General features: G+C 37.1%; 6 protein-coding genes across 7 annotated transcripts in view; 4 read left to right on the forward strand and 2 right to left on the reverse strand.

The window, feature by feature from the left end:
* The window catches only part of LOC116117610, a 56,658-nt gene extending 53,577 nt beyond the window's left edge, over nucleotides 1–3,081 (forward strand). The window contains exons 57-64 of the mRNA XM_031403630.1: nucleotides 109–330; nucleotides 414–773; nucleotides 896–1,054; nucleotides 1,159–1,440; nucleotides 1,516–1,731; nucleotides 1,900–1,952; nucleotides 2,108–2,216; nucleotides 2,641–3,081. Coding sequence (XP_031259490.1) covers nucleotides 109–330; nucleotides 414–773; nucleotides 896–1,054; nucleotides 1,159–1,440; nucleotides 1,516–1,731; nucleotides 1,900–1,952; nucleotides 2,108–2,216; nucleotides 2,641–3,000 — 1,761 coding nt within the window. The 3' untranslated portion in view covers nucleotides 3,001–3,081. The remainder of the gene's footprint in view (nucleotides 1–108; nucleotides 331–413; nucleotides 774–895; nucleotides 1,055–1,158; nucleotides 1,441–1,515; nucleotides 1,732–1,899; nucleotides 1,953–2,107; nucleotides 2,217–2,640) is intronic.
* A 423-nt stretch (nucleotides 3,082–3,504) lies between these two features.
* LOC116117639 (poly(U)-specific endoribonuclease-B) lies at nucleotides 3,505–6,766 on the forward strand. The gene is made up of 8 exons (XM_031403667.1): nucleotides 3,505–3,728; nucleotides 3,800–3,871; nucleotides 3,956–3,976; nucleotides 4,333–4,407; nucleotides 4,510–4,578; nucleotides 5,175–5,783; nucleotides 5,963–6,034; nucleotides 6,253–6,766. Exons 1-8 carry the CDS (start codon nucleotides 3,615–3,617, stop codon nucleotides 6,484–6,486), a joined length of 1,266 nt encoding a protein of 421 aa, XP_031259527.1. The 5' UTR covers nucleotides 3,505–3,614; the 3' UTR covers nucleotides 6,487–6,766.
* A 1,866-nt stretch (nucleotides 6,767–8,632) lies between these two features.
* Nucleotides 8,633–11,457, forward strand: LOC116117624 (beta-amylase 3, chloroplastic). Its single transcript, XM_031403644.1, has 4 exons — nucleotides 8,633–9,222; nucleotides 9,314–9,524; nucleotides 10,157–10,267; nucleotides 10,365–11,457. Exons 1-4 carry the CDS (start codon nucleotides 8,687–8,689, stop codon nucleotides 11,154–11,156), a joined length of 1,650 nt encoding a protein of 549 aa, XP_031259504.1. The 5' UTR covers nucleotides 8,633–8,686; the 3' UTR covers nucleotides 11,157–11,457.
* LOC116117625 lies at nucleotides 11,441–13,178 on the reverse strand. 2 transcript variants are annotated; one of them, XM_031403645.1, is made up of 5 exons: nucleotides 13,064–13,178; nucleotides 12,874–12,946; nucleotides 12,445–12,765; nucleotides 12,263–12,368; nucleotides 11,441–11,981 (listed from the first exon to the last, which is right to left on the reverse strand). In XM_031403645.1, the coding sequence occupies exons 3-4, from the start codon at nucleotides 12,510–12,512 to the stop codon at nucleotides 12,266–12,268; spliced, it is 171 nt and encodes a 56-aa protein (XP_031259505.1). In that variant the 5' UTR covers nucleotides 12,513–12,765; nucleotides 12,874–12,946; nucleotides 13,064–13,178; the 3' UTR covers nucleotides 11,441–11,981; nucleotides 12,263–12,265. The 2 variants fall into 2 exon arrangements, with proteins under 2 accessions (XP_031259505.1, XP_031259506.1); XM_031403646.1 differs by having other exon boundaries at nucleotides 11,441–12,028.
* Nucleotides 13,179–13,197: 19 nt separating this feature from the next.
* Nucleotides 13,198–17,773, reverse strand: LOC116117626 (probable serine/threonine-protein kinase PBL19). Its single transcript, XM_031403647.1, has 5 exons — nucleotides 16,938–17,773; nucleotides 15,048–15,308; nucleotides 14,433–14,555; nucleotides 13,448–13,874; nucleotides 13,198–13,363 (listed from the first exon to the last, which is right to left on the reverse strand). Exons 1-4 carry the CDS (start codon nucleotides 17,280–17,282, stop codon nucleotides 13,449–13,451), a joined length of 1,155 nt encoding a protein of 384 aa, XP_031259507.1. The 5' UTR covers nucleotides 17,283–17,773; the 3' UTR covers nucleotides 13,198–13,363; nucleotide 13,448.
* A 5,198-nt stretch (nucleotides 17,774–22,971) lies between these two features.
* On the forward strand, nucleotides 22,972–24,006 carry LOC116117641 (uncharacterized mitochondrial protein AtMg00810-like). The gene is made up of 2 exons (XM_031403668.1): nucleotides 22,972–23,124; nucleotides 23,281–24,006. The coding sequence occupies exons 1-2, from the start codon at nucleotides 22,972–22,974 to the stop codon at nucleotides 24,004–24,006; spliced, it is 879 nt and encodes a 292-aa protein (XP_031259528.1).
* The last annotated feature ends 1,292 nt before the right edge of the window (nucleotides 24,007–25,298 follow it).

Genomic DNA, 25,298 nt, shown 5'->3' on the forward strand with positions numbered 1-25,298 from the left:
CAACACTTGCCAATCAAATTGTCATCTTAAGCATTGATTTTAATACAATGTCAACAAATGCATCATACCAATGTCTTTGATATGATGCTTTTGATATCTTTCTTTCAGGTTCATTTAAGGAGGGTGATGCACAGAGACAGATTCATGAGAAAGAGTTCCATTATTCCTGCGATTGGAAATCGCATCTGGAGAGATCTGATTCATAATCCTTTGCATTTGATATTTTCAGTAGACGTGCTGGGAATGGCAAGTTCAACATTGGCTTCTCTTAGTAAAGGATTTGCGGAGCTTTCGACTGATGGACAGTTTCTGCAATTACGTTCAAAACAGGTGATAAATCTTTCACTTTTTCTACGTTAATAACCATAATGCTATATTCTAAATTAGGGAATAAGTTTTTAACATGGGATCAGGTGTGGTCAAGGAGAATCACTGGAGTAGGTGATGGAATCATTCAAGGAACAGAAGCTCTTGCCCAAGGTGTTGCTTTTGGGGTATCTGGAGTTGTGACAAAGCCAATGGAGAGTGCCAGGCAGAATGGTCTATTCGGACTTGCTCATGGGCTTGGTCGCGCGTTCCTAGGTTTTTTTGTACAGCCAATGAGTGGGGCATTGGATTTTTTCTCATTGACTGTTGATGGCATAGGTGCAAGTTGTTCTAAATGCTTAGAGGTTCTTAATAACAAAACTACCTCCCAGAGGATCAGAAACCCCCGGGCTATCCGTGCTGATGGTGTACTTAGAGAATATTGTGAGATGGAAGCTCTTGGTCAGGTACAACCAATTTATAAATGTGTTCAATTTGTATTCGTAAATATTTGCTAGTTCTTCAGTTCTGGGAAATGTATGACTGATTTTTCACTTAAAGTTGTTCATTTCTCTCTTTTGGCTTCCAGATGATACTTTACCTTGCAGAAGCAAGTCGGCAGTTTGGCTGTACTGAAATATTTAAGGAGCCGTCAAAGTTTGCTTGGTCTGATTATTATGAAGAGCATTTTGCTGTGCCTTACCAACGAATTGTTTTAGTTACTAATAAACGAGTCATGCTGTTGCAGGTTAGTGAGTAATAAGATTAGCTAGTAAATTTATTTCATACTTGTCATGATACATGCATTTTTTTGTTTTTGTTTTCTTAATTCTGCTTTTCTGCTGTATCCAGTGTCCAGCTCCTGAGAAAATGGATAAAAAACCTTGCAAGATCATGTGGGATGTCCCATGGGAAGAGCTCTTGGCAGTTGAGTTGGCAAAAGCTGGCTGCCAACAACCTTCTCACTTGATCTTGCATCTCAAGACTTTTAGGCGATCAGAAAATTTTGTTAGGGTTATAAAATGCAATGCTGACGAACCTGGGGAGAGAGAACCCCAAGCTGTTCAGATCTGTTCAGTGGTGCATAAGATGTGGAAAGCATACCAGTCTAAAATGAAAAGCCTAAAACTGAAGGTTGTTGCTGTGCATAATATGTATAGCTTTTTAGATGTCATACATAAAGTTCTGATAAGATTCCTCAATGCACAGGTACCTTCAAGCCAAAGACATGTGTATTTTGCCTGGAGTGAAGCTGATGGGAGAGAATCACGGACATCAAATAAAGCTTTTATTAAATCTAGAGAATTCTCATCATCCCGTTCTGCATCTGATGAAAGGAGATTTGTTAAACATGCCATCAACTTCCAGAAGATCTGGACCAGTGAGAGAGAATTGAAAGGTCGATGCACGTTGTGTAGAAAGCAGGTGCGTAACTGCTTACCTTGATTTACTTTTTCCTTCCTTTTGTTATTATTGTCTTTTTTTAGTAATGACATTTTAATTTCATGGTGCACATTGAGGTTTAGGTTCGTCTATGTTGGTCTTAAAGCAAACGTCTTTATCTTTTTTTCTTTTTCCTTTTCTTTCTTTTAGGTTTCAGAAGATTGTGGAATATGTAGCATTTGGAGACCCATTTGTCCAGACGGGTAATTACTGATTTTTTCTTTTGTAGCCTTCCAACCCCCTCCTAGCCCTTCCCTGTCCCCCTCTTTTATTTCAGTTGTTTCATATTATGGTTCATTGGAAGCTTCAACATATATATTCCATGATTGTAAACTTAAACAAAGTTCATTTCCTTCAGGTATGTTTCTATTGGAGATATAGCTCGTGTTGGAAGCCACCCCCCAAATGTGGCTGCTGTTTACCGTAATGCTGACAGACTGTTCGCGCCTCCAGTGGGTTATGACCTGGTATGAAATATAAATGCAGTTAGTAAATTTGCTTTTCATTGTACTATCCGTGTGCTTGTGTTGTTAAAATTGTAGAATGATGAACAATTCATCTTAACTTTTGATGCAATCAGAGAGGGGATGATTCTCCTGTATCATATCCATTAAAGTAAAAACAAAATAGAAAAGGAGCTGTATTCCTCTCATTGCCAAGGCCCTATGGCCAACATATCTTTCACATTTTATTTCTAGTTTACTTCCCTATCTACACTATCCAAACGTCAGTTATGGCAGTCAATTATTGAAATTGTTTCGTTTCTTTCATGTTTTGCTACAAATTGATATGTTAACAACTACCATGCATTGTGATTTGATCTCGATGGACATCAAGTTGGTTTGATTTATTTGAAAAGCATAACCACTAATCGTTTCATGCTTTGTGCAGGTGTGGAGGAACTGTGCTGAAGACTACACATGTCCTGTATCGATTTGGCAACCTCGTGCTCCGGAGGGATATGTCTCTCTCGGATGTGTTGCCGTAGCAAATTTTGAAGAGCCAGAAGCTAGTTTAGTATACTGTGTGGCAGAATCACATGCCGAGGAAGCAGTTTTTGAAGATCAAAAGGTGTGGTCTGAGCCAGAATCATACCCGTGGACTTGTCATATTTATCAAGTTCGAAGTGACGCCCTTCACTTCGCTGCTCTTAGACACAACAAAGAAGAATCTGACTGGAAGCCCATGCGAGTTCTTGATGACTCACAGTCGTCTCTACTGCAAACTTCGGGAGCTAATAATTCTGAATAGCCCCCTTCAATTTTCTTCTATGATATTTTTCTGTTATAGTTTATCAGAGAATGAGTTGGAGTTGAACATCCTTTTCTTCCAATGGAACCCCGGTAAATTCTTGATTTGATTCTCGTATAAGTGACTACCCGAGTGTACAAAACATTTTGTAGAAATGTAATGGAAAAACCTTGTAAGTGTCATTATTTGATACGTTATCTATTCCTCTTTGGTTGTGATTAATTATGATATTAAAATGTTTTATTAATTACTATGAAACATAGAACGCATAGCATAGTGTTAATATGATCGTGAATATTATTAACAAAAAAAAAAAAAAAAAAAAAATTTGTATAAGGAATGATAAATTGATAATCAGAGATTCAATATTAGTAAAAGGCCAGGTAATGAATGACCACAAAATCTGTCGGCAAATGAGTGAAAAAAGTAAAGGCCACGTAATGCACTTTATATATTATTTACCAAAGTTGCCATTACCCGCCATTATTAACTTTATTCAACTGCCTTTCAAGCTCATTTATTTCATTTATACACACTCTCACTTGCCATAAGTCTCTCTCCCTTAACTCTTTTCATTTCTATCTTTCTCCTTCCGATCCGATTCTATAAACAAAATGGACGGACTGATTAAGGGCTTGGTCGACGTGGCCCTTGGTGGTGGTCATGATCGCGACAGAGAGGAAGAAGAACAATCCCGGGATGTGCGGTCCAGATCCAGTTGGGCGGAGGTTAGCACCACTTGTTATAACTCTTGATTTGCAGTTGGATCATTGATCTTGATAGGGCCTAAAATGGGCAGGTGGTTTCTGGAGATCAGGATGATGATGATGATGATGATGAAGAAAGACGCCATAATCAGTGGAGCAGACAGGTTTTAGTTTTTGACTTTTGTTCATTCGATTTTGTTTAATTTTAAAATTAAAGTGAAATTAAAATGTGCAAGTGATATATGCAGGAACAGAGTCGAACCCAGAAGGTAAATCTTCTATCTTTTTGGTTTCGTTTATGAATGATTTTGTCTCTTTCAGTTTCAATTTCTTAGTGTCTAAGAAAGTATCAAAGAATTTATAAATGATTTTGTCTCTCCAACTTTGAAATTCATTGTGTTCAATTTTATAGCGTCTAACAAAGTATCAAAGAAAATGTCTGAAATTTTTGTAATGTAAAAGTGGAGCCTAATCAACTAATTGATTAAATTCAAACAATAACTCTGGATTTACAACGGTCAATCCTTACCATCTCACGTTATAGTAGTTCTTGGTTTCCGCTACAAGTTCCGGAGTAGAGACTCAACTCTTAATGACTGTGTTTTCTTCATCATCTGAAATACAGGCTGTTCATGGAGGATATGAAGAGAACGAAGGTTGTCAGCGACAAGATTTTACCCAGAACAACTGGAACAGAGAGGTTATTACTGAATTTTACTTCTTGGTTTTGAATTTCTAATGTTATGAAATTTATTTGCAAAGGTTTTAAATATTTTCTATGGCATTTTAACTTTTAATACAGGAGAAGAAAGAGGAGAATAATGATGGTTGGGAAACTGTTGGCAGAAAGCCTCCAAGGCGACCACACAAGGTAGCCATTCTTACTAAGTCATCAAATGTCAAAACATGCACATGAAAATATGTTATGGGTCCTTGATCGAATCTCTTGGATGCAATATTTCCCATAGTCCAACACAATATCTTTGGTCTTAAGATTTTTTTATTCTTGGAACTAATGTTTTGCAAAATTGTCCCATTTCTCTGAAGCAACAGATTGGTGGTGGTGGTGTTTGATTAATATTTGGTATATAGATGGAACAGTATCAGACTATCATTTCTTTTGCAAATTGAGTTAGCCTGCTATATAGTTACTATTTCTCGTTGGTGTATTCAACCAAATTTTAGATATTGTGTTAGGATTGGTTGTAAACTGTTAACAAGTGTTCTGCAGGTGTGAACTGAATTTTATATTATTGAAACTCAGTTTATCTGATTTCTATGTTTGTGTTAGATATATTAGTTTGTGCTTTCTTGTTTAGATTGTTTGATGTGTAATATTGGAAGATTGTGAACTATGAGCTCTCTTAGATGAATCTCAATATGAGCTTTATCTGATAGTAATTAAGAATGTTCTTGCCTTTTAATAATCATCATCTGATCGATACATTGGAAGCTATGCCTGAACAGGTTGAGAAGGATCAGTGGCATGGATACAAAAAGCCTGCTAGTGAGCAACAGTACTCTGATGAGGTTGAAATTAGTAGTAGCTTAGAACCCTCAGATGAGGAGCTTGCTGACTTTTCACGAGCCTGTGACAAGCTTTGGGAACTTGACTTAAATCGTTTGAAACCTGGTAAGGACTATGAGATTGAGTGTGGTGAAGGGAAGAAAGTCTACCAAAAAGAGGATATGGCACAAGGAAACTTAATTAACTGGCTGAGTGAAGACGTGTTCAGGAAGCCTACTTTTTCTCGTTTTTGTTCACTTTTAGATAATTACAACCCAAATCAAGGGTGTAAAGAAGTTGTCACTTCAGAAGAGAAGCAAGAGCAAGCTGCATTCATAGAAGAAATCTGTAGAACTGCACCAATTAAATATCTTCACAAGTATCTCTCCTCCAAGGGCATTGTATCTGGGAGTTATCAAGATTTCAAAAGAACAATGACAAGTCTCTGGTTTGATCTTTATGGCCGAGGTGGTACATCTGGTTCCTCTTCTGCTTTTGAGCATGTTTTTGTGGGAGAAATCAAGCAGAGCGGTGAACAAGAAGTTTCTGGCTTTCATAACTGGCTTCAGGTTAGTGTCTTGTAAGTTGTAACTACTTTCACTCTAGAAGGCAATAAGAAATATTATGAAATTTAATAGTTCAGTAATTACAATAATATCCCATTCTCTCGTATATACAAATTATTCAAAATGCTGTTGTAAATTGTAACTGTCGTGTATTAAACTTACCTTTGTCGTTTTCCCCACAGTTTTATCTGGAAGAAGCAAAAGGGAATGTGGATTATCAAGGTTACATATTTCCCCGACGTCGTGGACAGATTGTAAGTTCTTTTCTTTCTCTTCCACTTGGCTTGCTTTTATGTGAAGACACGGATCATAAAGTTAACTTGAAGTGCACAAATAGTACATGCCCGACTTTTCTTATTTTTTCACTTCAGTTATTTTTGTCTATAGCCTAATGCACCATGTCATCAAATCTGCAAACATTGCTGTTTTCATATTTTTTTCATTTTCCTTTGCTCCCTGTGATCTCTTGCAGCCAGATTCTGAAACTCAGTTGCTTACAATTCAGTTTGAATGGAATGGCGTTCTTAAATCTGTATCAAGCACATTGATTGGAGTGAGCCCCGAGTTTGAAATTGCCTTGTACACCCTATGCTTATTTCTGGGTGGAGAGGATAACCACATACAGCTGGGTCCATACCCTGTTAATATCAAGTGCTACCGACATAGAGACAGAATAGGCTCTGTGTTTCCTGTGGCAGAGTGTTGAATTCAGGTCTCCTGTAAGCTTGAGTGTTGATGAATTATTATGTCCACAAGTCATAGAAATTATGAGACTCTGCCAAAGCGCTGAATTAACTAAAAATATTATGAAACAATCATTGATTAGGATAATAAAGAGACCTATTGTTATATTTAAGGGGTATTTCTCAGCAATCAGCATTTCCATAATATTTCAATTAGATAGTTAGCGGTTCCGGTACATGCTTGTGTAATATCGGGCTGTTAGTTCCTCAAAATAAACATTGTTTTGTTAATTTTCGCCGCCATTTTTGTGTTCAGTGTGGTTTATTGGTGATCATACATGTTCTTATCTTTTAGAACTATTTTCTTGTGGCTTCAGGGTACCAATGATCTGTAGAGGATATGCTTTATTCTTTTTTGTCAGTAACATGATCAACGTAAAGCAAGAAACTTAGCCCAAAATTTAAGGTGAAGATAGATATTTTTTTCATTTTCTGCTTCAAATATAAGATATTTTATTATTGTTTATAGTTTCAAAATTGAGTTAGACAATTGGCAAACGGAAACTTATATAGGGTGAAACAGACATCTGAAAAGGACGGGGTTGATACAAAGAAGCTTCATACGAGGATTTTGACGATCACTTTAAATGGCAAGTGTCCTATAAGCAGCCATTGCCATTTTTGTTTGAAAATATCTAATTGAAGTTGATAAGATATTCTCATTGGTGTTCTCATATAAACCAGGACAAGTAAAATTCTATACTTGGTGCTTATCGCATAAAGATTTTTTACTTCTATGGACATTCGCAGTATCTGCTTGGAATTGGATAATTATTTTCGCTATTTTGAATTGGAACAAATCAGAAACCTTAGAATATTGAACAACATTTCCAATCATATAGAGAAGATGGTGCCATTTTAGAATGTATGTGTATGACAAATACACTTTCCTGGAAGCTTAAACTGACTTTAGGTTAAAGAAAAGTTATGATGGCTCATGGCCTACGTAAAAGAAAAGGGGGTGTGGGGTTTCAGCAATGGAGAACCACACCCAAAAACTCTTTTAACATTTCATTTGGAAATTTAAATTCTAGTGATTGGGGTTGGGGACCAATATCGCTAGCTGACAATAATCAAGTGTAAAACAGCCAGCAAAAGTTTTGGTCAGTCTTCAAATGCACCGCATGGATCTTGGTAGATTCCCCGAGACGTTACCCGCTACAGAAAGAGACTAGTATCTATCTTTTCTTTAAACCATTCTTCTTTTAATTTTAAGTAAGCATCATACAATTTTTTAATTAAAGACAATGCCATAATGTAGTAACACCTTTTTGAGAACATATATAAGAAACCATCTATGAAGATGACAACATCAATCTTCCTTGTTAAACCGTTAATCATTTTCACTTTTTTGGTATTGAAGAGATAAGATTTAATTTCCTCCGCAAAACCATGTAACGGTAGCTACTTACCCATTCAAAAAGCTAAGATCAATAACGACCAAACTATCTCTGTCTAACCAGTTTTCATAGATTCGGAATTATCTTTTCTTAAGGACCCACTTCTTCTCTACACCTCATTTCTCTGGGGGCATATGTACACACCTGACTTCCTACTTCTAAGATATATAAAATTTGATAAAACATCTGGTTTAATGACTTTAATTTCTCATGGAGCAATAATTGGTGTTTGGATATACTATAAAGAAAGAAAATTCCTGGAAATTAATAGAGACACGTTATTGTTACCACCACACAACAGAAAAGAGTGTTTCTTATCCTAAGCCGACCTAAACCAAGAGCATTTTTAATTATATCCTATCCTCTCGGAATTTGTCAGCCACATAAATTCAGTACTGTAGCTAGGAGACATACATTCACTAATTTAAAATTAATCTTGATTGATACAATAGTCCTCTAATCCAAGATATTTCTACCTTCAATAATTCAAGTCTTAAACCCAGATAATAGTTACAGGAAGGATTTTGTACATTGCATGCATGATCGCGTATATACCCTTGGATCAAACGCCAACAATCGTGGACGATTTCTTCAGTTGGATAAGACTGGGAACAACCGCGTCAAGCGAGTGTGGCTCATTTTTAAAGGTAAGAGCGCACTAAACTTGTCTCCTTCAGGAGAAAAAGATCATCAACACTATAAATAAACGAACACAATCTTCATTCATTCTTCATCTCACCCTTCAAACCCATATTCAAAAAATATGACTTTAACTCTACGTTCTTCCACTTCTTTTATCAATCTTAAAGACACCAAAACCCTCAAAACTCCTGACGAATTCTCTACCGTAATTTGCTCTGCCAAAATCAAACCTTCATGCCGTCTCCGGGCTAAGAGTTCAATGCAAGAAACACAACTCTCGCGTGATAAACAATTAACTAAACAAGGGTTGGGGAGAAGCGAGATAAAGGAGAAGCTCCATGAGCTTTCTGTTGCTCATCAGAATGGAAACGACTCGAGCGTGCCTGTGTTTGTGATGCTTCCACTGGACACGGTAACTCAGGGGGGGCATTTGAATAAACCGAGAGCAATGAATGCTAGTTTGATGGCGCTAAAAAGTGTAGGGGTTGAAGGTGTAATGGTTGATGCTTGGTGGGGTTTGGTGGAGAAAGATGGACCTTTAAAATACAACTGGAAAGGGTATGCAGAGTTAATACAGATGGTTCAAAAGCATGGCTTGAAGCTCCAAGTGGTTATGTCTTTTCATCAGTGTGGTGGGAATGTTGGAGACTCTTGCAGGTATGTCAAGATCTATTTTTTCTTAATTTATTAAGATTTTAATGTTTAATTTTCTTGGTTGCTGATTTTTTTAATTGTCGTTGATTAATAGCATTCCTCTACCACCATGGGTGCTTGAAGAAATCAGCAAGGACCCTGACCTTGTATACACAGACAGATCGGGACGACGGAATCCTGAGTATATTTCATTGGGCTGTGACACGATTCCGGTCCTCAAAGGAAGAACGCCCATTCAGGTTTATTCTGACTTTATGAGGAGCTTCCGGGATACATTCAGAGATTACTTGGGAAGAGCTGTTGTGGTAAGCAGCTATTTTCTCTATATCCTATCTAATTTTTTTGTCTTGTGATGCTTCTTTATGGAACTCAACAAAACCTGAAGTAACATGTCTTAAATGGAACAATTAATTAAATATCAAAACTATCTCAGTTTTTTTTTTTTTTTTTTTTTGAAAAATAAAAAGGAGAACGGTCAACCACAATAAAATAAATATTTTGGATAAGGGTATGTAAGAGTAAACCATCCACTGTCTCATTCCATCTAAGAGTATTTCTCTGCACAGATCAAACTACTGAATTGATAAATCAAGCTCATTTTTGGAACAGAAATCTAGCAATTAAATTCATTTGGCAACCCCCCTTTTATACTTCATCTAGGTTGAGAATATTGTAGCATGAGTACCACAGGAGATGAGATGAACAAAAATATATCATACCAAAGAGGAAGAATATTGAGAAAATGCAAAAAAAAAACGTGAAGCAACCATTAAAAAATATGTGGTAGGTCTTTCCAAAATATATCATACTAAAGAGGAAGAATATTGAGAAAGCAAAATTAAAATGTAAAGCAACCATTCAAAATTATGTGATAGGTCTTTCCATTGTATTTCCAATAACAGAAGTTTCTTGAACTCATTATCGATTCCTGTTGCAGGAAATTCAAGTGGGCATGGGTCCTTGTGGGGAGCTGAGATACCCATCTTATCCAGAAAGCAATGGGACATGGAGATTCCCCGGAATTGGAGAATTCCAATGCTATGACAAGGTGTGTTGCAATAATGAAACACCATATACTCGAATTGGAGAATTTAATAACAGATTCTATTTGAATTTAAAATTAACAAGCTTCTATGTTAAAACAGTACATGCGAGCTTCATTGGCAGCATCAGCAGAGGCGTCTGATAAAAAGGACTGGGGAAGAAGTGGGCCGCACGATTCTGGGCAGTACAATCAATTTCCTGAAGATACAGGCTTTTTTCGGAGAGATGGTACCTGGAACTCCGAGTATGGACAATTCTTCTTAGAATGGTACTCTGAGAAGCTACTAAAGCACGGCGATAGAATTCTAGCAGCTGCAAAAGGAATATTTCAAGGAACTGGTGCAAATCTATCTGGAAAAGTAGCTGGAATTCACTGGCATCACAAAACAAGGTCTCATGCGGCTGAATTAACTGCTGGGTACTACAATACCAGGCATATAGATGGTTACCTACCAATAGCACGAATGTTCAGTAAACATGGATTTATATTGAACTTCACCTGCATGGAAATGAGAGACAGAGAACAGCCTGATCATGCAAATTGCTCTCCAGAAGGGTTAGTTCGGCAAGTAAAGATGGCAACGAAGACTGCTGGAACAGAACTTGCTGGAGAGAATGCCCTGGAAAGGTATGATGCAAGTGCATATGCACAAGTTATGACAACAAGTAGATCAGATTCTGGCAACGGATTGAGTGCATTTACATATCTAAGAATGAATAAGAAATTGTTTGAGGGGGACAACTGGAGAAATCTGGTGGAGTTCGTGAAAAGCATGTCCGACGGCAGTAGGAGAACCAGACTTCCAGAATGTGATTCAATTGGGAGTAACCTTTATGTTGGTTTTGTTAAAGAAAAGAAGGAGAAGAAAATCAAGGAAGCTGCTCTTGTGTAACAAGCATTTTCATGCTGTAATATAACAGTACATAGTGTATCATAATATGGAGAAAATAGAACATTGCGGTAGCTATACACCATAAGAACTGCAACCATCTCCAAACCATGAATGGAGAATTATCTTTATAAGCTAATATACTTTCAGTCCGGTTTATAGGCATGATAATAGTCTATATATCGATGAGATTTAGGTGTGAGATTGAATAGATTCATTGTGTATCAAACAATATCCAATAGAATTTTGTTCTTCTCAAAATATTGTATTTTTCGAAATAAAGGCATTTATGGCTTTCAACTCATTCTTTATTCTATATAATCAATAGTGATGATGTTCAAACACTACTTAAAACTCAAGTGATCAACTGATGCAACTTCGAGAGCATCACCTTCAAAGTACTCAGGGTTGGCAATCCTCTTATTCGAAAATTAATAAATTCCTGGAATCAATTATACCAAATATGTTGTCAAAAACACTATAATTGGAAGTCATTGGACCCATAATACAGTTAAAATTTTTAGCACTCACAGCTAATTGCCAACAGGTCTTAAGATCAACAAAATACAAACTTCCCAGGAAAAGGAGAAGAAATCTGCACCATTATCAAAATGCTATGGTTTGATGACAACCATTTACAGAAAAAACACATCCTCAGTAATGGACAACGTAATGTAAGAATCCATTAAAAATATGGTGCAAGAAATCGGCAATGGAGCAGCTTTTAGAAACCTCGGCAATGAGTTTGATTCAGTTCAACACTTAATAGTGATTGGCGACAGTTCCATTCTTTCTCTCCACTTCTTACTGACAACTTGATCCAAGCATCTGAATATGCCCAACCACCATGAAAATTCCACAGTTCAGAAATGGACCTAGATGATGATGCTGACTCAACAATTTTCTTTTTTGTGCAGAAACATCAAAATCAAGCGCTCGCAATTAATGGAAAAATTAAGTGTATTTTCCACCGTATAAGGTTTAGACAACCAAACAAACAATCCCGAAGCAAAAATTACAACTTTTTAAGAAATTCTCAGCAGAACTGCGATGCAGCTATTCTTTCAGTTAAAATGAAGTATTTGAAAATAAAGCAGGTAATAAAATACCGATTAAGAATGAGGAGGAGGAGAAGGTGAATCTCCTCGGCGAAGATCTTCGATTAATTTTTCCAGCTCCTTGCGAGCAGATTCTCTTCCGAACATGAATCCGTACCTGAAAATATTCAAATCACAAAAGTTAACAAATACAAGGAAATTTTGGTTGTAGTAAGAATCAGAATTAGGTATACCATCCGGAAACAGCAGAGAATGCAGCGGCAGAGGCAATTGTTTGAATCAGACTGAATTTTTTCTCCATTTTCAGAATTTATTTTGATTTCTGAGATATTCTTTTTAAGGTTTCTTCTAGGTTTTTGAAGGGCTTTGGCAAATTCAAACAGAACCCGGTCCTGCCCGGTATGATGGGTTGGTTCAGGGTTTAGTTTTGGACCGGATCAGCGATTCATTTCGAGTTAGTGAAGAAAAAACGACGTGTCGTCACTTCTCTTTTTTAACGTATTCTCATTAGCATATAGCATTGAAAACTGAACTGGATAGCCTGCTTTCAGCACCTACAGTTATTGTGCCCAAGAAAGTAAAAGAAAACAAAAAAGCTGTTTAAAATTTGTTATTCAAATGTCTGGCCAAGAACCCATATTGATGAACTGCATATTACTCACAATGGTTTGATTATTTTTCTTTATGCTCAAGTTCAGTCTTTTACCACTTCAATCACAAAATCTGGATACTGAGCTGTACCGCAACAAAGCAATGCTAATTAGGACCAAAAGTATTTTTGCTTAATGGTGGGGAATAAGAATTGGTGATTTATATTAGCATTTGAACTCATAAGAACAATGGTACAATCACCTCAATACAGTTTGGTATCATAATCCACAATTTACAAGCATTCTACATATGCATCAATACACCTTCCGTCTCACATCCTCTCTATGTTTTGAATTTATAAGATAGTATAAAAAAAGAATAAGCTGATTAATAACTAATAAGTAGGAGTAGGACCAAGGCATCGCATTGATTTCCACTAGTAGAATCAAACATGTATTTGAGGCCAACAAAATTCTGTTGTTCCTATTCCAGATGAATTTGCGGTGCATACCGACGAAAATTAGCTCTTTCCCATTTATACTAATATCCGAGAGTTTAAACCTGTCAGGTGCATCAAAACAAATTATCAGCATTAATATTCACAAGGCACCTGGCTCAAAATCACAAATATTCATTAATACCAACCTTATTTTGATCTTCGTGCTGTCAATTTAGATCTTGATGTAACATGATTATTGTTGGAAGAGTTTCCCTCTTCTGATTCTTGTATTGCTTGCTTTAAGCTCTCTACCACCTGATTCATTGTTGGTCGTTCTTCAGGAGTCTTCTTCAGGCAGCTGTCGGCCAATTTAGCAACTTTTCGAGCTGCACTGAAAGAATAGTTGTTTCTGAGTCGTGGGTCTATTATCATGCTGAACCTTTTACCATCAGCTGGGAATTGCTTCACCCAATCCAGAAGCTTCTGTTCCATTGTTGGTCGGTTTCTTTCCAGTGATCGCCTGCCGGTTAGGATCTCATAGAGCACCACGCCAAAACTCCAAATATCACTTTGAACTTTTAGGTGGCCTGTTTCAACATATTCTGGGGCAGCATATCCATATGTCCCAACAACCTGATGACAAATAGAAAACATAGACAACAAAATCATTAGCACAGTAGCCATTTAAATACAATTTAAATTGCAATTGAGCAACTAGGCAAGTCATGCTTCTCGCTATAGAATTTAAAGAAATCTATGGCTGAAACCTTAATGAGACTGTTGGCATCAGCTGGATAGGCACAAAACCAGTCAAGATAATGCTCGCCCTAACTTTGATTAAAAGCAAGGGATAACATCCATATAACTTTCCCGACTTCTAGATTCCTTACAAGCCTTTCCGTAAAGAAGGTTTTGGATGAACTGAAAAATCCGAGGTTTCTAAAAAAATTCAAAACCACCTGCATTTACTTATATTTAACCCAAAACTCGTATGACGTCAACCATTATTTGAATATTGTGGCTTAAATGATGGCTTTTCAGAGACAAAACGGCATTAATCAGACAAAATTAATCTTTCTAAGCCACTCAATGGAAAAGTATATGAGATGGTTTTGAAAACACTACATAGAATTAGCCACTTAGACAGCCACAGGAATTGCCATGCATATATCATCTATAACATGTACTTACCGCTGTTGAAACATGAGTACGATCCCCTGTTGGCCCTTCCCTGGCAAGCCCAAAGTCTGAGAGCTTTGGCTTAAAGTTTTCATCCAATAGCACATTTGAGGCTTTGAAATCTCGATATATCACCTAAGAATTAGTACAAGCAGCAGTGGTTAAAGACTCAAAACAGAATCAAAGTAAATTAGAACAATTCAATAAGAATGATAGGCAAATGGGAGATAGTGGATAAAGGATATTAGAATTCAGTGTAATAGTGATATCACTTTTCTACAGCATCAATACAACGAGTTACAAAACCTCTGAATTCCAACTTGCAATCTTTTGAAGATAATTCCATTTAACATGAGCACTTGAGAGAAAGTAAACACAATCATTCATTAAATAGACCGGAAATAGCAATCAAATGATAAGAATATTGTAACAGTGATATGTTTCTGGTGCCCAATAGTTAAAACCTACAAGTTAATCACAGAAGACATGAACTCAGATTAAAGTGAACAAGACTAGCACATTCAGATTTTCATTGCATACTCATGCGTAATTCAGTTTTGAACTCCAAAAACTTTGATAAGCAATAGTATGATCAGCTGAAGTCAGCCAAATCAAAGTGAAATCTACCTGGATTTCCAAACCCTCGTGTAAATATGCCAACCCTTGAGCTGCACCAAGGATAATCTCTAATCTTTTCTTCCAAGGCAGAGTGGGCAGAGCCCTGCTAAAAAGATGATCTTCTAAGCTTCTATTAGGCATATATTCGTATATGAGCAACCTTTGAATCCCTCTTTCATCATCTACACAACAATATCCTAAAAGTTTTACCAAGTTCGGGTGATTAACAACTCCAAGAAATAGAACTTCCGCAAGCCATTGCTTATGACCCTATATAAGAAATAAAATTAGTGTCGGGAATCCATGAAACGAAGTGCAAAGACTGTAATGCATTGATTACCCAAAAGGCAGAACGTAATGAAGAAACAAGTAACAATCATGGGAATAGATATCAATCAAAGCCAGAAATTCAGGCACAAGCCAATATTTTTAAGCAAGAGCTCCCTATACAACAGAAAAATCATTTGTGCTTTTGAAGTTATTCAGAAGATATATGGCAGTGCATGCCTCACTTTTCTGTGCAGTTATGCATACCAAGTGTGTCATGAAGCATATAGAGCAGCAGCCAGATATCATACTCAGCAGTTATCAGAACTGGTTCAAGAACACAGAAATGACTCACTAGCTAAAACTGACAATTTTGTAATATGATCTATGAATAGCATACATTAAGGCAAAAAACTAAAATTGATTACTCAAACCAAAGGAAAGATGAACTGGGGGAGATGGGATCAAAGTTATATCTGAACAAAACAAGGCAAATGCCTGGGTCAAAATTCTATTTGTTTTTCATTGCGTGTGAAGAGAATCTATTTCATCCACATGTCCAAGATTCATATCCAACCAAGAACAGAAAGCGGCTACATCTTTTACGATGGTTGCTCCAACTGTACAAGATGGATGAGTGCCTTATTTTTCTTGTCATGATACTTTCTGCATGACTGCATCATTAGAAAACAACACTCAATACATTGCATTCAAGAATTTGATATTCCTGAAAATAAACTCATCAAGATCTTTCTACTCTTTATTTTAGCATAAATCTGTTCTCAGCATTCAATAGCAAGTTTTAGTTTACAGTGGTGACATAGTTATAGCTCATAACTGTCAATCCACAATTACAACTATCACAAATGGTTGCATTATCCAAGCAGAACATCTCTTAATGCTTGTTAAATTGGTACTGTAATTAAACTTTTATACCTACTTATGATAATTCACAAAATTTTACAGATTTTTTCCAGTATTCAAATAACCTTTTTTACTTTCTAATGAAGACCAAGTACAATGAACAAATATCAACACAGGACACAAGATCAAACCTCAACAATAAGTGCAAGGGTGCACATTTCCGAGTGCATACCCCACATTTTAGAAGTGGTATGCAGACCACTAGACATTACATGAACAAAAGGTCGAATTAGACACTTCCTAGGTTTTGAGTCTTTCATCTCTGTTCTTGATGGCAGATTTTCTTCCCCATTCATAATAATCTACCTCGAAATTATATGTTTTCAATATTAAAGGTATTTCAATTGAAAATATTTCACTGCTCCGATAGAAGGTCACCAAGCATAAGAAAATCATAAAATTTCTCCCCCTGCCTAAAACTAGACTGTAATTCTCTCTTGATTCCTGAATTTTTTACACTATCCAACACAAGGTAATTCAAAACTCAAATGCACCATAGTAAGATCAACACAAGACTGTTATGACCTTACTCCAGTCAGTTACTGTAAATTCAAGTCATATTCATGTCAGCCACAAGGTCTCATCATAGAGATCAACTACTATGAAAAAGGAAGAAAAATAATTGACTGCAGCAGGAAATAATTCAAAAATAAATTATGCAATAGACAGTATCTTAAGCACAAGATTATTGAAACTAGAAGCCTGTACCTGCAAACCATGCCTGTTGAGCTTTTTAATGGCAACATCAATAGGGTCACCCTTACCATCGGCGGGCCTGATCTTTCCCTTATACACACTCCCAAAACCACCTTCTCCAATCTTTAACATCCTGTTAAACCCATTTGTTGCCTCTCTCAGTTCTTGCAAAGAGAAGACTGTCAAATTGTGCTCCTTCTCTTTGTACAATTCAGGTATGCTTCTTGGAGATGGTAATGATCTTGTTGTACGATTAAGCTCTGAATTTTCTAATTTACTTGGGCTTCTTGGTTCTGGGGCAGATTTTGATTTTCGATTGGTCTTGAATTTGTCCTTGAAAATATAAAAGCACTTCATTATGCAAGCTATCAAAATCAAATTTCTTCAATCTCAAGCGTTTGCAGCAGCTTCTTATGTTTGTATTATAATGATCCTTAACAATCAAAATCAAATAAGACCACTCAATCCGTAAAGAAATTGAAGAAACGAAGGCAAAATAACATATTTATTCAAAAGGAAGCAAAAGAGATGAACCCAGATGAGAAGTAAACCGCGTGACCAGAACAAGCAAAACCAAATGAGAATTTCAGAAAAGAAATAGAGAAAATAATGGAAAAACCGTGAAGTTAAATATATTAAGAGACTTTTAGTAGATGCACATAGTCTGAACAAGAAAGATCAAGATGGGAAAGAGAAGAGAAACACAGTAAAATGTGGAAAATAATCAAATATTGAATAGGCATAGAGAGAGATAAAAGTTGCGTGTATGAAAACCAAAACTAAGGCGTTTGACAGAGACAGGACAGAACTGGATTGACTACTTGATCAAAGTCGAAGAATACTGTTCTCTTTCTTTAATTATATATAAATTTTTTTTTTTTTTTTTTCTGAATGTTTATTTACAATAAAGAAGACTATTGACCATTTGTATAGGAACCTGGAACTGTGGGCGGTTAAAGAAGATGACACTGATGACTGAACCTTAAAATATATGGTAAAAGGAGAGAGAAAGGAGAAAAGCACTTAACAAAAGAGATAAGGCAGAGAAATATTCAGTCTTCTCATCTATATGCGTCAGCGTCTATTTAAGGTTGATGACTGGTGCATGAGGTACGGCGAGCGGAGACTAAAGGGAAAACAAAAACAAAAACAAAAGCATGAATGAGACTTCTATTCTCGATTTCCAGCTAGCTTTCAATTTTCTGCATCAATGCTGACAATTATATACCGTGTAAGGAAATAATTAAAAATTTCTCTTGATTTGAATATATGAATTTTACTTCATCTTCCTTCTTTGTCTTGTTATAAATGTGGGGATGAATTATGACTAGTTCATTTAAGTTTCTGCATGACCGAATATTATTAAAAATATATATACGTGTCATCAAATGAATGAATTTATGTTTAGTTGCTTTTAAAGGAGAAAAGCTTGTAATAATAAAATATTGGTGTGACAATTCTCCTCTGTTGCACGCGTTACCTTTCTCTCTTAAATTAACAGTTCATGTATGAATTTGAGAAAGACGAAAGAATAAGAATATTAATTAAATATTGAGTGGGAATAAAGAGTTAAATATTACTTTGTTTTCTGTAATGTGAACAATCTGCATTTGGTCGTTGATAAACAAAAAGAGTTTTCATTGACATGTTAAGACCCTAGATTTTCGCAGCTAATTCTTTTTCTTCAATAATTTAACGAACAGGCTTTCCATCCATGGACCCCTTTTGCCTCGGCTCTACTTTCTTAACCTGATCGTGACACTACCTTTTAATCTTTTGGCAGTTTCGCGGATGTTGTCAGAATGAACGCGTTAAATTCAGGAATCCCATGCCATGTTTCTTCAACTTTTGGACGAGTCTGAATTTTCTGGTCTTACCAACTCATCGGGAAAATGAAATTCTGGACCTCACCCTGAAAAGAAAAAAGAAACGACCAGATTAGATTAGATGGGAATTACGTCCATTTTGCCTTAAGCCTCACAAATTTGCTCATTACCTCTCTCTTTCTCTCTAGGATTTAACACCCTTTCTCAAAACTCTCTTAATATAATACAAAGATTTCAAGGTTTAAAAAATTTCATCGTAGACTAAAAATCACGATTTCTTTGCTACAATAAATTAGCTACTGGAATTCAATAACAAACTATCTTTGCTTCAACGAACTTGTACCGAGACATTCGTTATAGCGAATCTTGAAATTATGCTTAATTTCATTGCACTTGAATTCGGCTCCACAACTTAACGTCAAGTGAATTAACCTGTGTTTTTACTAACCAAACCCAGCAACATTGTAGGACGAAGTTTCTTGGACAACTTACAATGTAAAACCAGAAGATCATTTGCTTGGATTTTTATTTTTTTTCAAACTTTTCCATGAACATGTATTGGTCAAGACTTTAATTAAGTGAGAGGGAGAAAAAGGTTTTAATTATTGATTTCTTGCCACTGTAAATGGCAGATGAAACAAATATGTCAAGTTGTCCATAATTAGGGGCAAGGAGAGTCAAATCAAACTTTGGACTTATCACTTATCTTTAAATTTTGAGGCATTCAATGTATTAGAACACAGCAGTTGACACAAGTTCAACGAAGATATGAAAATGAATCGAAAGAAAATCATTTATAGATTTTACACGTTTTGCCCCTAACCATAATTTCATTAATCATTAATATAGTGAATGTCATTTTCCCACCCAAGGTTTGTCATAATTACATTTTTCTACCCATGAACTTTGAGAAAAAAAAATTCCCCATCCATATTTAAGATTGCGTCTGTTAACTTTAATTACATAAGGACATGATGGTAAATTAACTAAAAGCTGAAAAAATCAATGAATTTAAAAAAATTTATGTCTTGGTCTATGTAGCGAAGCTTCCCAAGGATGCTTCACCTCAATGCTTGACACGTGTCCTACTACTATTGACCTAACGAGACAAAAAGAGAAAACGCAAGTCAGAGAACATTTTTCCATTGCTCTAAACTAAACATTAACAAGTAAAAAAAAAAAAAAAAAAATGGTAGGAAGCGACTGTAGTGGACAAACAGTGACTGGATGACGACTCATCAAACATCGAATCTTAGGGACGAAGGCTAACTATGGTTACTATTAAGGATATAGAAGGATCCGCAAGATCCTCCTCAAACCATGCTGTATTTTTTATCAAACCCAATCCCATAATTCTAGACAATCCCTTGATTATAGACAATAGCTATAGATGGAAATGTTGACTCTACACATAAATCATCCTGCTGTAATATTGCTCTGTATATTCTATAAATGAAACGTGCACCACCAGACAACTTCATGGTGATTTTTCAAACCTCGTCATGGTATTAGTAGTCCTCTAAGGATTCACCTCCGTCGATCTAAATGGCCTCTGAAACTCCGTCCCCTACCCTGTCTTTCAACACCATGGTCCACCTCTTGACCATCAAGTTATCTTCTTCCAACTTTCTCCTCTGGCGTAGTCCAGTTTTGCCATTACTGTAGTGTCAACATCTCCTTGGATACGTTGATGGCTCCATCAAACCTCCTTCTACAACTATCAGTTCTGGTGCCTCTGCGCATTTGCTCAATGGCAACAGATCGATCAACTTGTACTAAGCCTCCTCCTTGCTTCGTTGATGGAAGAAGCCCTGTCTATTGTTGTTGGCCTGACCTCTTTGCATGCAGTCTGGTCCACTTTGGAGACCACCTTCAATCATCGTTCCAAATCCTGAGAGCTGCATTTAAAAGATGAATTGCAGCACATGAAGAAAGATGCTCAGTCTGTTGTTGAATATTCCCGTGAGTTCAAATTTGTTTGTGACCAGCTTGCTGCTATGGGTCGCTCCGTATATGACCTCGACAAAATACACTGGTATTTACGTGGACTTGGCTCTGCTTTCTCCACCTTTTCTACTACACAGTTATGTCTTTCATCTCTCCCTTCTTTTATTGAGACTGTTCCCATGGCGAAGAGTTATGAAAATTTTGTTAAATCATTGGAGCTGCCTTCCACGGGATCCACTTCTACCGCCTTCACTACCTCTCACAGTAACAAATTTGCCTCTACTCATGGGGGTGGCCGTGCTTCTCATGGGGGTGGCCATGCTTCTCATGGGGGTCGTAGTCGTGGTGGTGGTCGTCATCAACGTAGCCATCCTATTCGTTGTCAGATTTGTCATGGGGAAAGGCATTATGCCATTTCTTGCTGTGACTGCTACTCCCATTCCTCAAATGCTGCCAACCTTGTGAAGGCTTTTACCTCATGCACACTCAATGATAATCAAGCTTCTGATTGGTATACGGACACCAGAGCCACTGCGCACATGACTAATGATGCTACTCAGTTGGACAAGTCTAATACATACACTGATAAGGATCATGTTATTGTCGGTAATGGTGCCTCTCTTCCCATTTCTCACACTGGTACCCTCTCTCCAACCTTTTCCCTTCCTTTAAAGGATGTCTTAGTTGTGTCTGGCTTAACCAAAAATATGATTTCCATTAGTAAACTTACCTCTGATTTCCACAAGAAAGGTGGTGGCAGCCGGACGACGTGAAGACGGTCTTTATGTGCTTGAGCGTGGACATCAATCTTTAATTTCTATTTTCTCTAATAATTGTCCTCGAGCTTCATTCGATGTTTGGCATGCTCGTTTGGGTCATGTGTCTCACTCTATTATTTCTCTTTTGAATAAAAATAGTCAATTATGTGTGACTTCTTTACTTCCTACTCCCACTATTTGTTCTAGTTGTCAACTTGCAAAAAGTCATAGACTTCCATTTCAACATAATGGCAAATGGGCATCTCATGTTTTGGATCTTATTCATTGTGATTTATGGGGTCCATCTCCCGTTCTATCCAATATGGGTTATAAATATTATGTCATTTTTGTTGATGATCATTCCCGATTTACGTGGCTCTATCCTTTGAAATTTAAATTCGATTTTTACCGCATTTTTCTTCAATTTCAAAAATTTGTGGAAAATCAGTTTTCGGTTAAAATCAAAGTATTTCAAAGTGATGGAGGCACTGAATTTACCAATCATAATTTTCGGGATCATTTACTAAATTGCGACATTCATCATCAAATGTCTTGTCCTTATACACCGGCCCAAAACGGTCGTGCCGAGCGCAAACATCGTCATATAACAGAAACTGGTTTAGCGATGCTCTTTCACTCACACGTCCCTCTGAAATTTTGGGTTGATGCCTTTATCACGACTGCTTTCACCATTAATCGGTTGCCCACGCCTACTCTTGATGTTTTGTCTTCTTTTGAGCTTCTGTATGGTAAGTCTCCCATTTATTCCAATTTTCATCCTTTTGGTTGCCTTGTATTTCCATACTTACGCAATTATGCTTCTCACAAATTAGCTCCTCACAGTCATCCATGTGTTTTTCTTGGCTACAGTATGTCTCACAATGGCTTTCGTTGTCTTGATCGTTCCACTAATCATGTCTTTATTTCCAGGCATGCTATTTTTGATGAACTTAATTACCCTTTTAAGGGAACTCCTTGCTCTAGGCCCTTGCCTAACTCTCCTGTTAGTGCATTTCTTGAGCCTCCTACCATCCCAGTGGCTGAATTACTGACTCAGCCCGATCCCATACCACATCCATGTGGTTCTTGCTTAACTGGCCCATTTGCTAGTTTTGTGCCTCTTTCTGTTTTGTAGGCACCCAATGTTGAGCCCACTATCCCTTTGGTGCATGAGCCTTCGCATGGCTCAACTATCATGCCCGCTGACCCAGATCATGTCACCAACGTATCCTCCCCTACAGCCTCGGGCCGTCCTCCTCTAATTGGCACTCATTCCATGCAGACTCGAGCTAAATCGGGAATTTTCAAGCCTGCCCATTGATCCCATGTGTGCCTAGTTCCTCACTCTGGCCTGTTCCGCTCTCTTCTCACCATGTGCGAGCCCAAAGGCTTCAAGTCCACTGCCAAACATCCTGGTTGGATTGCTGCCACGGATGAATAAATTCAGGCCCTTCATAAGAATCATACATGGGATCTGGTACCTAAACCGGCCAACAAAAATGTCGTGGGCTCCAAATGGGTTTTCCATGGCAGATATCTATCCGATGGCATTGTGGATCTGATGACACTATGGATCGTCTTAAGGCTCATCTTGTTGCAAAGGGACACACACAACAACTGGGCCTTGACTTCACTGATACTTTTAGTCCTGTTGTCAAGGCTTCCACAGTCAAAGTCGTTTTATCCCTAGCCGTCTCTAATAATTAGCCTCTTCGGTAGATTGACGTAAAGAATGCATTTCTTAATGATCTTTTGCAAGAAGAGGTTTATATGGATCAATCATTTGGATATGTTTATCCTAAATATCCCACACATGTTTGTCAGCTTTGTCGGGCCTTCTATGGTCTCAAGCTAGCTCCACGTGCTTGGTTCCATCACTTTATCTCTTTTCTCTTGGCTATTGGCTTCATTTGTAGTTGTGCTGACTCATCTTTATTTGTTCTTTCCAAGGGTGCTGACTTAATCTATTTATTACTCTATGTTGACAACATTGTCATGACTGGCAGCAATTCGACACTCCTCGATGGATTTATTAGCAAGCTGACTCATGAATTTGCCACCAAGGACCTTAGATCTTTTAACTATTTTTTGGGCTTGGAAGCTCATAGCACGTCTATTGGTCTTTTTCTTAGCCAAGCCAAGTACGCCCATGAGATCTTACAATGTGCACAGTTAGTTGACTCCAAACCAATGGGTACTCCCATGGTGGTCGCTCAGCACCTTTCCACAGTTGGCCCAGATTTTGATGATCCATCCCTCTATCGATCGCTCATAGGTGCCCTTCAATATCTCACAATCACTCGTCCGGATTTTACTCATGTTGTACGTGTTGTCAGTCAGTTCATGCATAAGCCGTCTATTTTTCATTTTCAGACTGTTAAAAGAATACTACGCTACGTTAAGGAGATTTTTCGGTTTGGTTTATCCTTCACTCCATCTTCTTCTAGAGAACTCATTGCTTATTCAGATGCCGATTGGGCTGGGTGTCCCGATACGCATCGCTTAATTTCTGGTTATGCCATTTATTTTGGTGGTAATCCAGTGTCCTAGAGTTCCAAAAAGCAACCAATGGTTTCCCCGTCCAGTTGTGAATCTGAATATCGGGAATTGGCCCTCACTGTCGCTGAAGTTAAGTGGCTGCAACATCTTTTTCAGGATCTTCATGTGTCTTCTCCATCTCCTCCGATCATGCTTTGTGATAATCAAAGCTCCATTTTTCCCATTGGCAATCCAGTCTCGCATAAGCGTTCTAAGCACATTGATTTGGATTATCATTTTGTGAGAGAACTGGTGGCCTCCGGAGAACTCAAGATTCGTTATGTCCCCACTCACTTACAAATTGCTGACATGTTCACCAAAAGTCTCGGCCAACCTACCTTCATATTTTTATGTTCCAAGCTTCGCATCTGTGATTTCGAGACACTAGGCTTGCAGGGGGGTATTACGGATATAGAAGGATCTGCAAGATCCTCCTCAAATCATGTTGTATCTTTTATCAAAACCCAATCCCATGATTCTAGGCAATCCCTTGATTATAGACAATAACTATAGATAGAAATGTTGACTTTGTACGTAAATCATCTTGCTGTAATATTGCTCTGTATATTCTATAAATGAGACGTGCACCACCAGAAAACTTCACGGTGGTTTTTCAAACCTTGTCAGTTACGTTATGCAAAATCCAATTAACTTGTTTAGGTCCCTCTAGTTTAAAAAAGAAACTCTAGATTTGACTTAAAGACACACACACACAAAAAAAAAAAAAAAAAAAAAAAAACCAACGAATAATGTGGCTATCTTGAAAGTTCACGAAGGGGTGGATTGGGATATGTAAAATATTTGGTTTTGAAGCATCTCACCATTTTTGTTAGGGTTTTATTGATCTCAGGTTATGCACAGCTAGGGTATTTTTTGGTTAATGTTGGGTTACAAACTTGCATGCAAGTATGTCATTATAGTAGAATAGTATATGAATTGCTTTGATGCCTTATATGTTAATTAGGGTTTGCAAAAAATTTGAGTTATGTATATGTGTCTTGGTTTATAAAGTGTCTTTCAAGTCCTTTCTGGCTAAATGCTCTTCAATATGTTCTTTATCTTTTTTTTTTTTTTTTTTTTTTTAATTGAACTATTATTCGTTAAGTTCCTATTATTCGGTTTATATTGTTTTTGATGAAATGGGATTTTGTGTGCATGTTTTTTGCTTTTATTTTTGTATCAATTAGTGGGTATATTTTAAATATTTGGAAAAAGAAAAAATTGACATGGGGTTGGTCAAAACTTAGGTTATGACTAAGTGTAATAGGTGACTTAGGACAAACCAGGTTCTATTGGAGTGAAAA

The sequence above is a fragment of the Pistacia vera genome, unplaced genomic scaffold, assembly GCF_008641045.1.
Source record: "Pistacia vera cultivar Batoury unplaced genomic scaffold, PisVer_v2 Contig82, whole genome shotgun sequence".
Lineage (NCBI taxonomy): Eukaryota > Viridiplantae > Streptophyta > Magnoliopsida > Sapindales > Anacardiaceae > Pistacia > Pistacia vera.

Excerpts from the sequence above, each read along its gene's own strand:
- LOC116117639 (XM_031403667.1), top strand. The coding sequence starts at position 3,615 with ATGGACGGACTGATTAAGGGCTTGGTCGACGTGGCCCTTGGTGGTGGT. Across the intron at positions 3,977-4,332 it reads AACAGAGTCGAACCCAGAAG|GCTGTTCATGGAGGATATGA; the intron begins GTAAATCTTCTA and ends TCTGAAATACAG. Across the intron at positions 5,784-5,962 it reads GCTTTCATAACTGGCTTCAG|TTTTATCTGGAAGAAGCAAA; the intron begins GTTAGTGTCTTG and ends TTTTCCCCACAG.
- LOC116117624 (XM_031403644.1), top strand. The coding sequence starts at position 8,687 with ATGACTTTAACTCTACGTTCTTCCACTTCTTTTATCAATCTTAAAGAC. Across the intron at positions 9,223-9,313 it reads AATGTTGGAGACTCTTGCAG|CATTCCTCTACCACCATGGG; the intron begins GTATGTCAAGAT and ends GTTGATTAATAG. Across the intron at positions 9,525-10,156 it reads ACTTGGGAAGAGCTGTTGTG|GAAATTCAAGTGGGCATGGG; the intron begins GTAAGCAGCTAT and ends TTCCTGTTGCAG.
- LOC116117625 (XM_031403645.1), bottom strand. The coding sequence starts at position 12,512 with ATGGAGAAAAAATTCAGTCTGATTCAAACAATTGCCTCTGCCGCTGCA. Across the intron at positions 12,369-12,444 it reads TTCTCTGCTGTTTCCGGATG|GTACGGATTCATGTTCGGAA; the intron begins GTATACCTAATT and ends GAATATTTTCAG.
- LOC116117626 (XM_031403647.1), bottom strand. The coding sequence starts at position 17,282 with ATGAAGTGCTTTTATATTTTCAAGGACAAATTCAAGACCAATCGAAAA. Across the intron at positions 15,309-16,937 it reads TCAACAGGCATGGTTTGCAG|GGTCATAAGCAATGGCTTGC; the intron begins GTACAGGCTTCT and ends TTTCTTATATAG. Across the intron at positions 14,556-15,047 it reads ACGAGGGTTTGGAAATCCAG|GTGATATATCGAGATTTCAA; the intron begins GTAGATTTCACT and ends ACTAATTCTTAG.
- LOC116117641 (XM_031403668.1), top strand. The coding sequence starts at position 22,972 with ATGGGTTTTCCATGGCAGATATCTATCCGATGGCATTGTGGATCTGAT. Across the intron at positions 23,125-23,280 it reads CTGTTGTCAAGGCTTCCACA|CTTTGTCGGGCCTTCTATGG; the intron begins GTCAAAGTCGTT and ends CATGTTTGTCAG.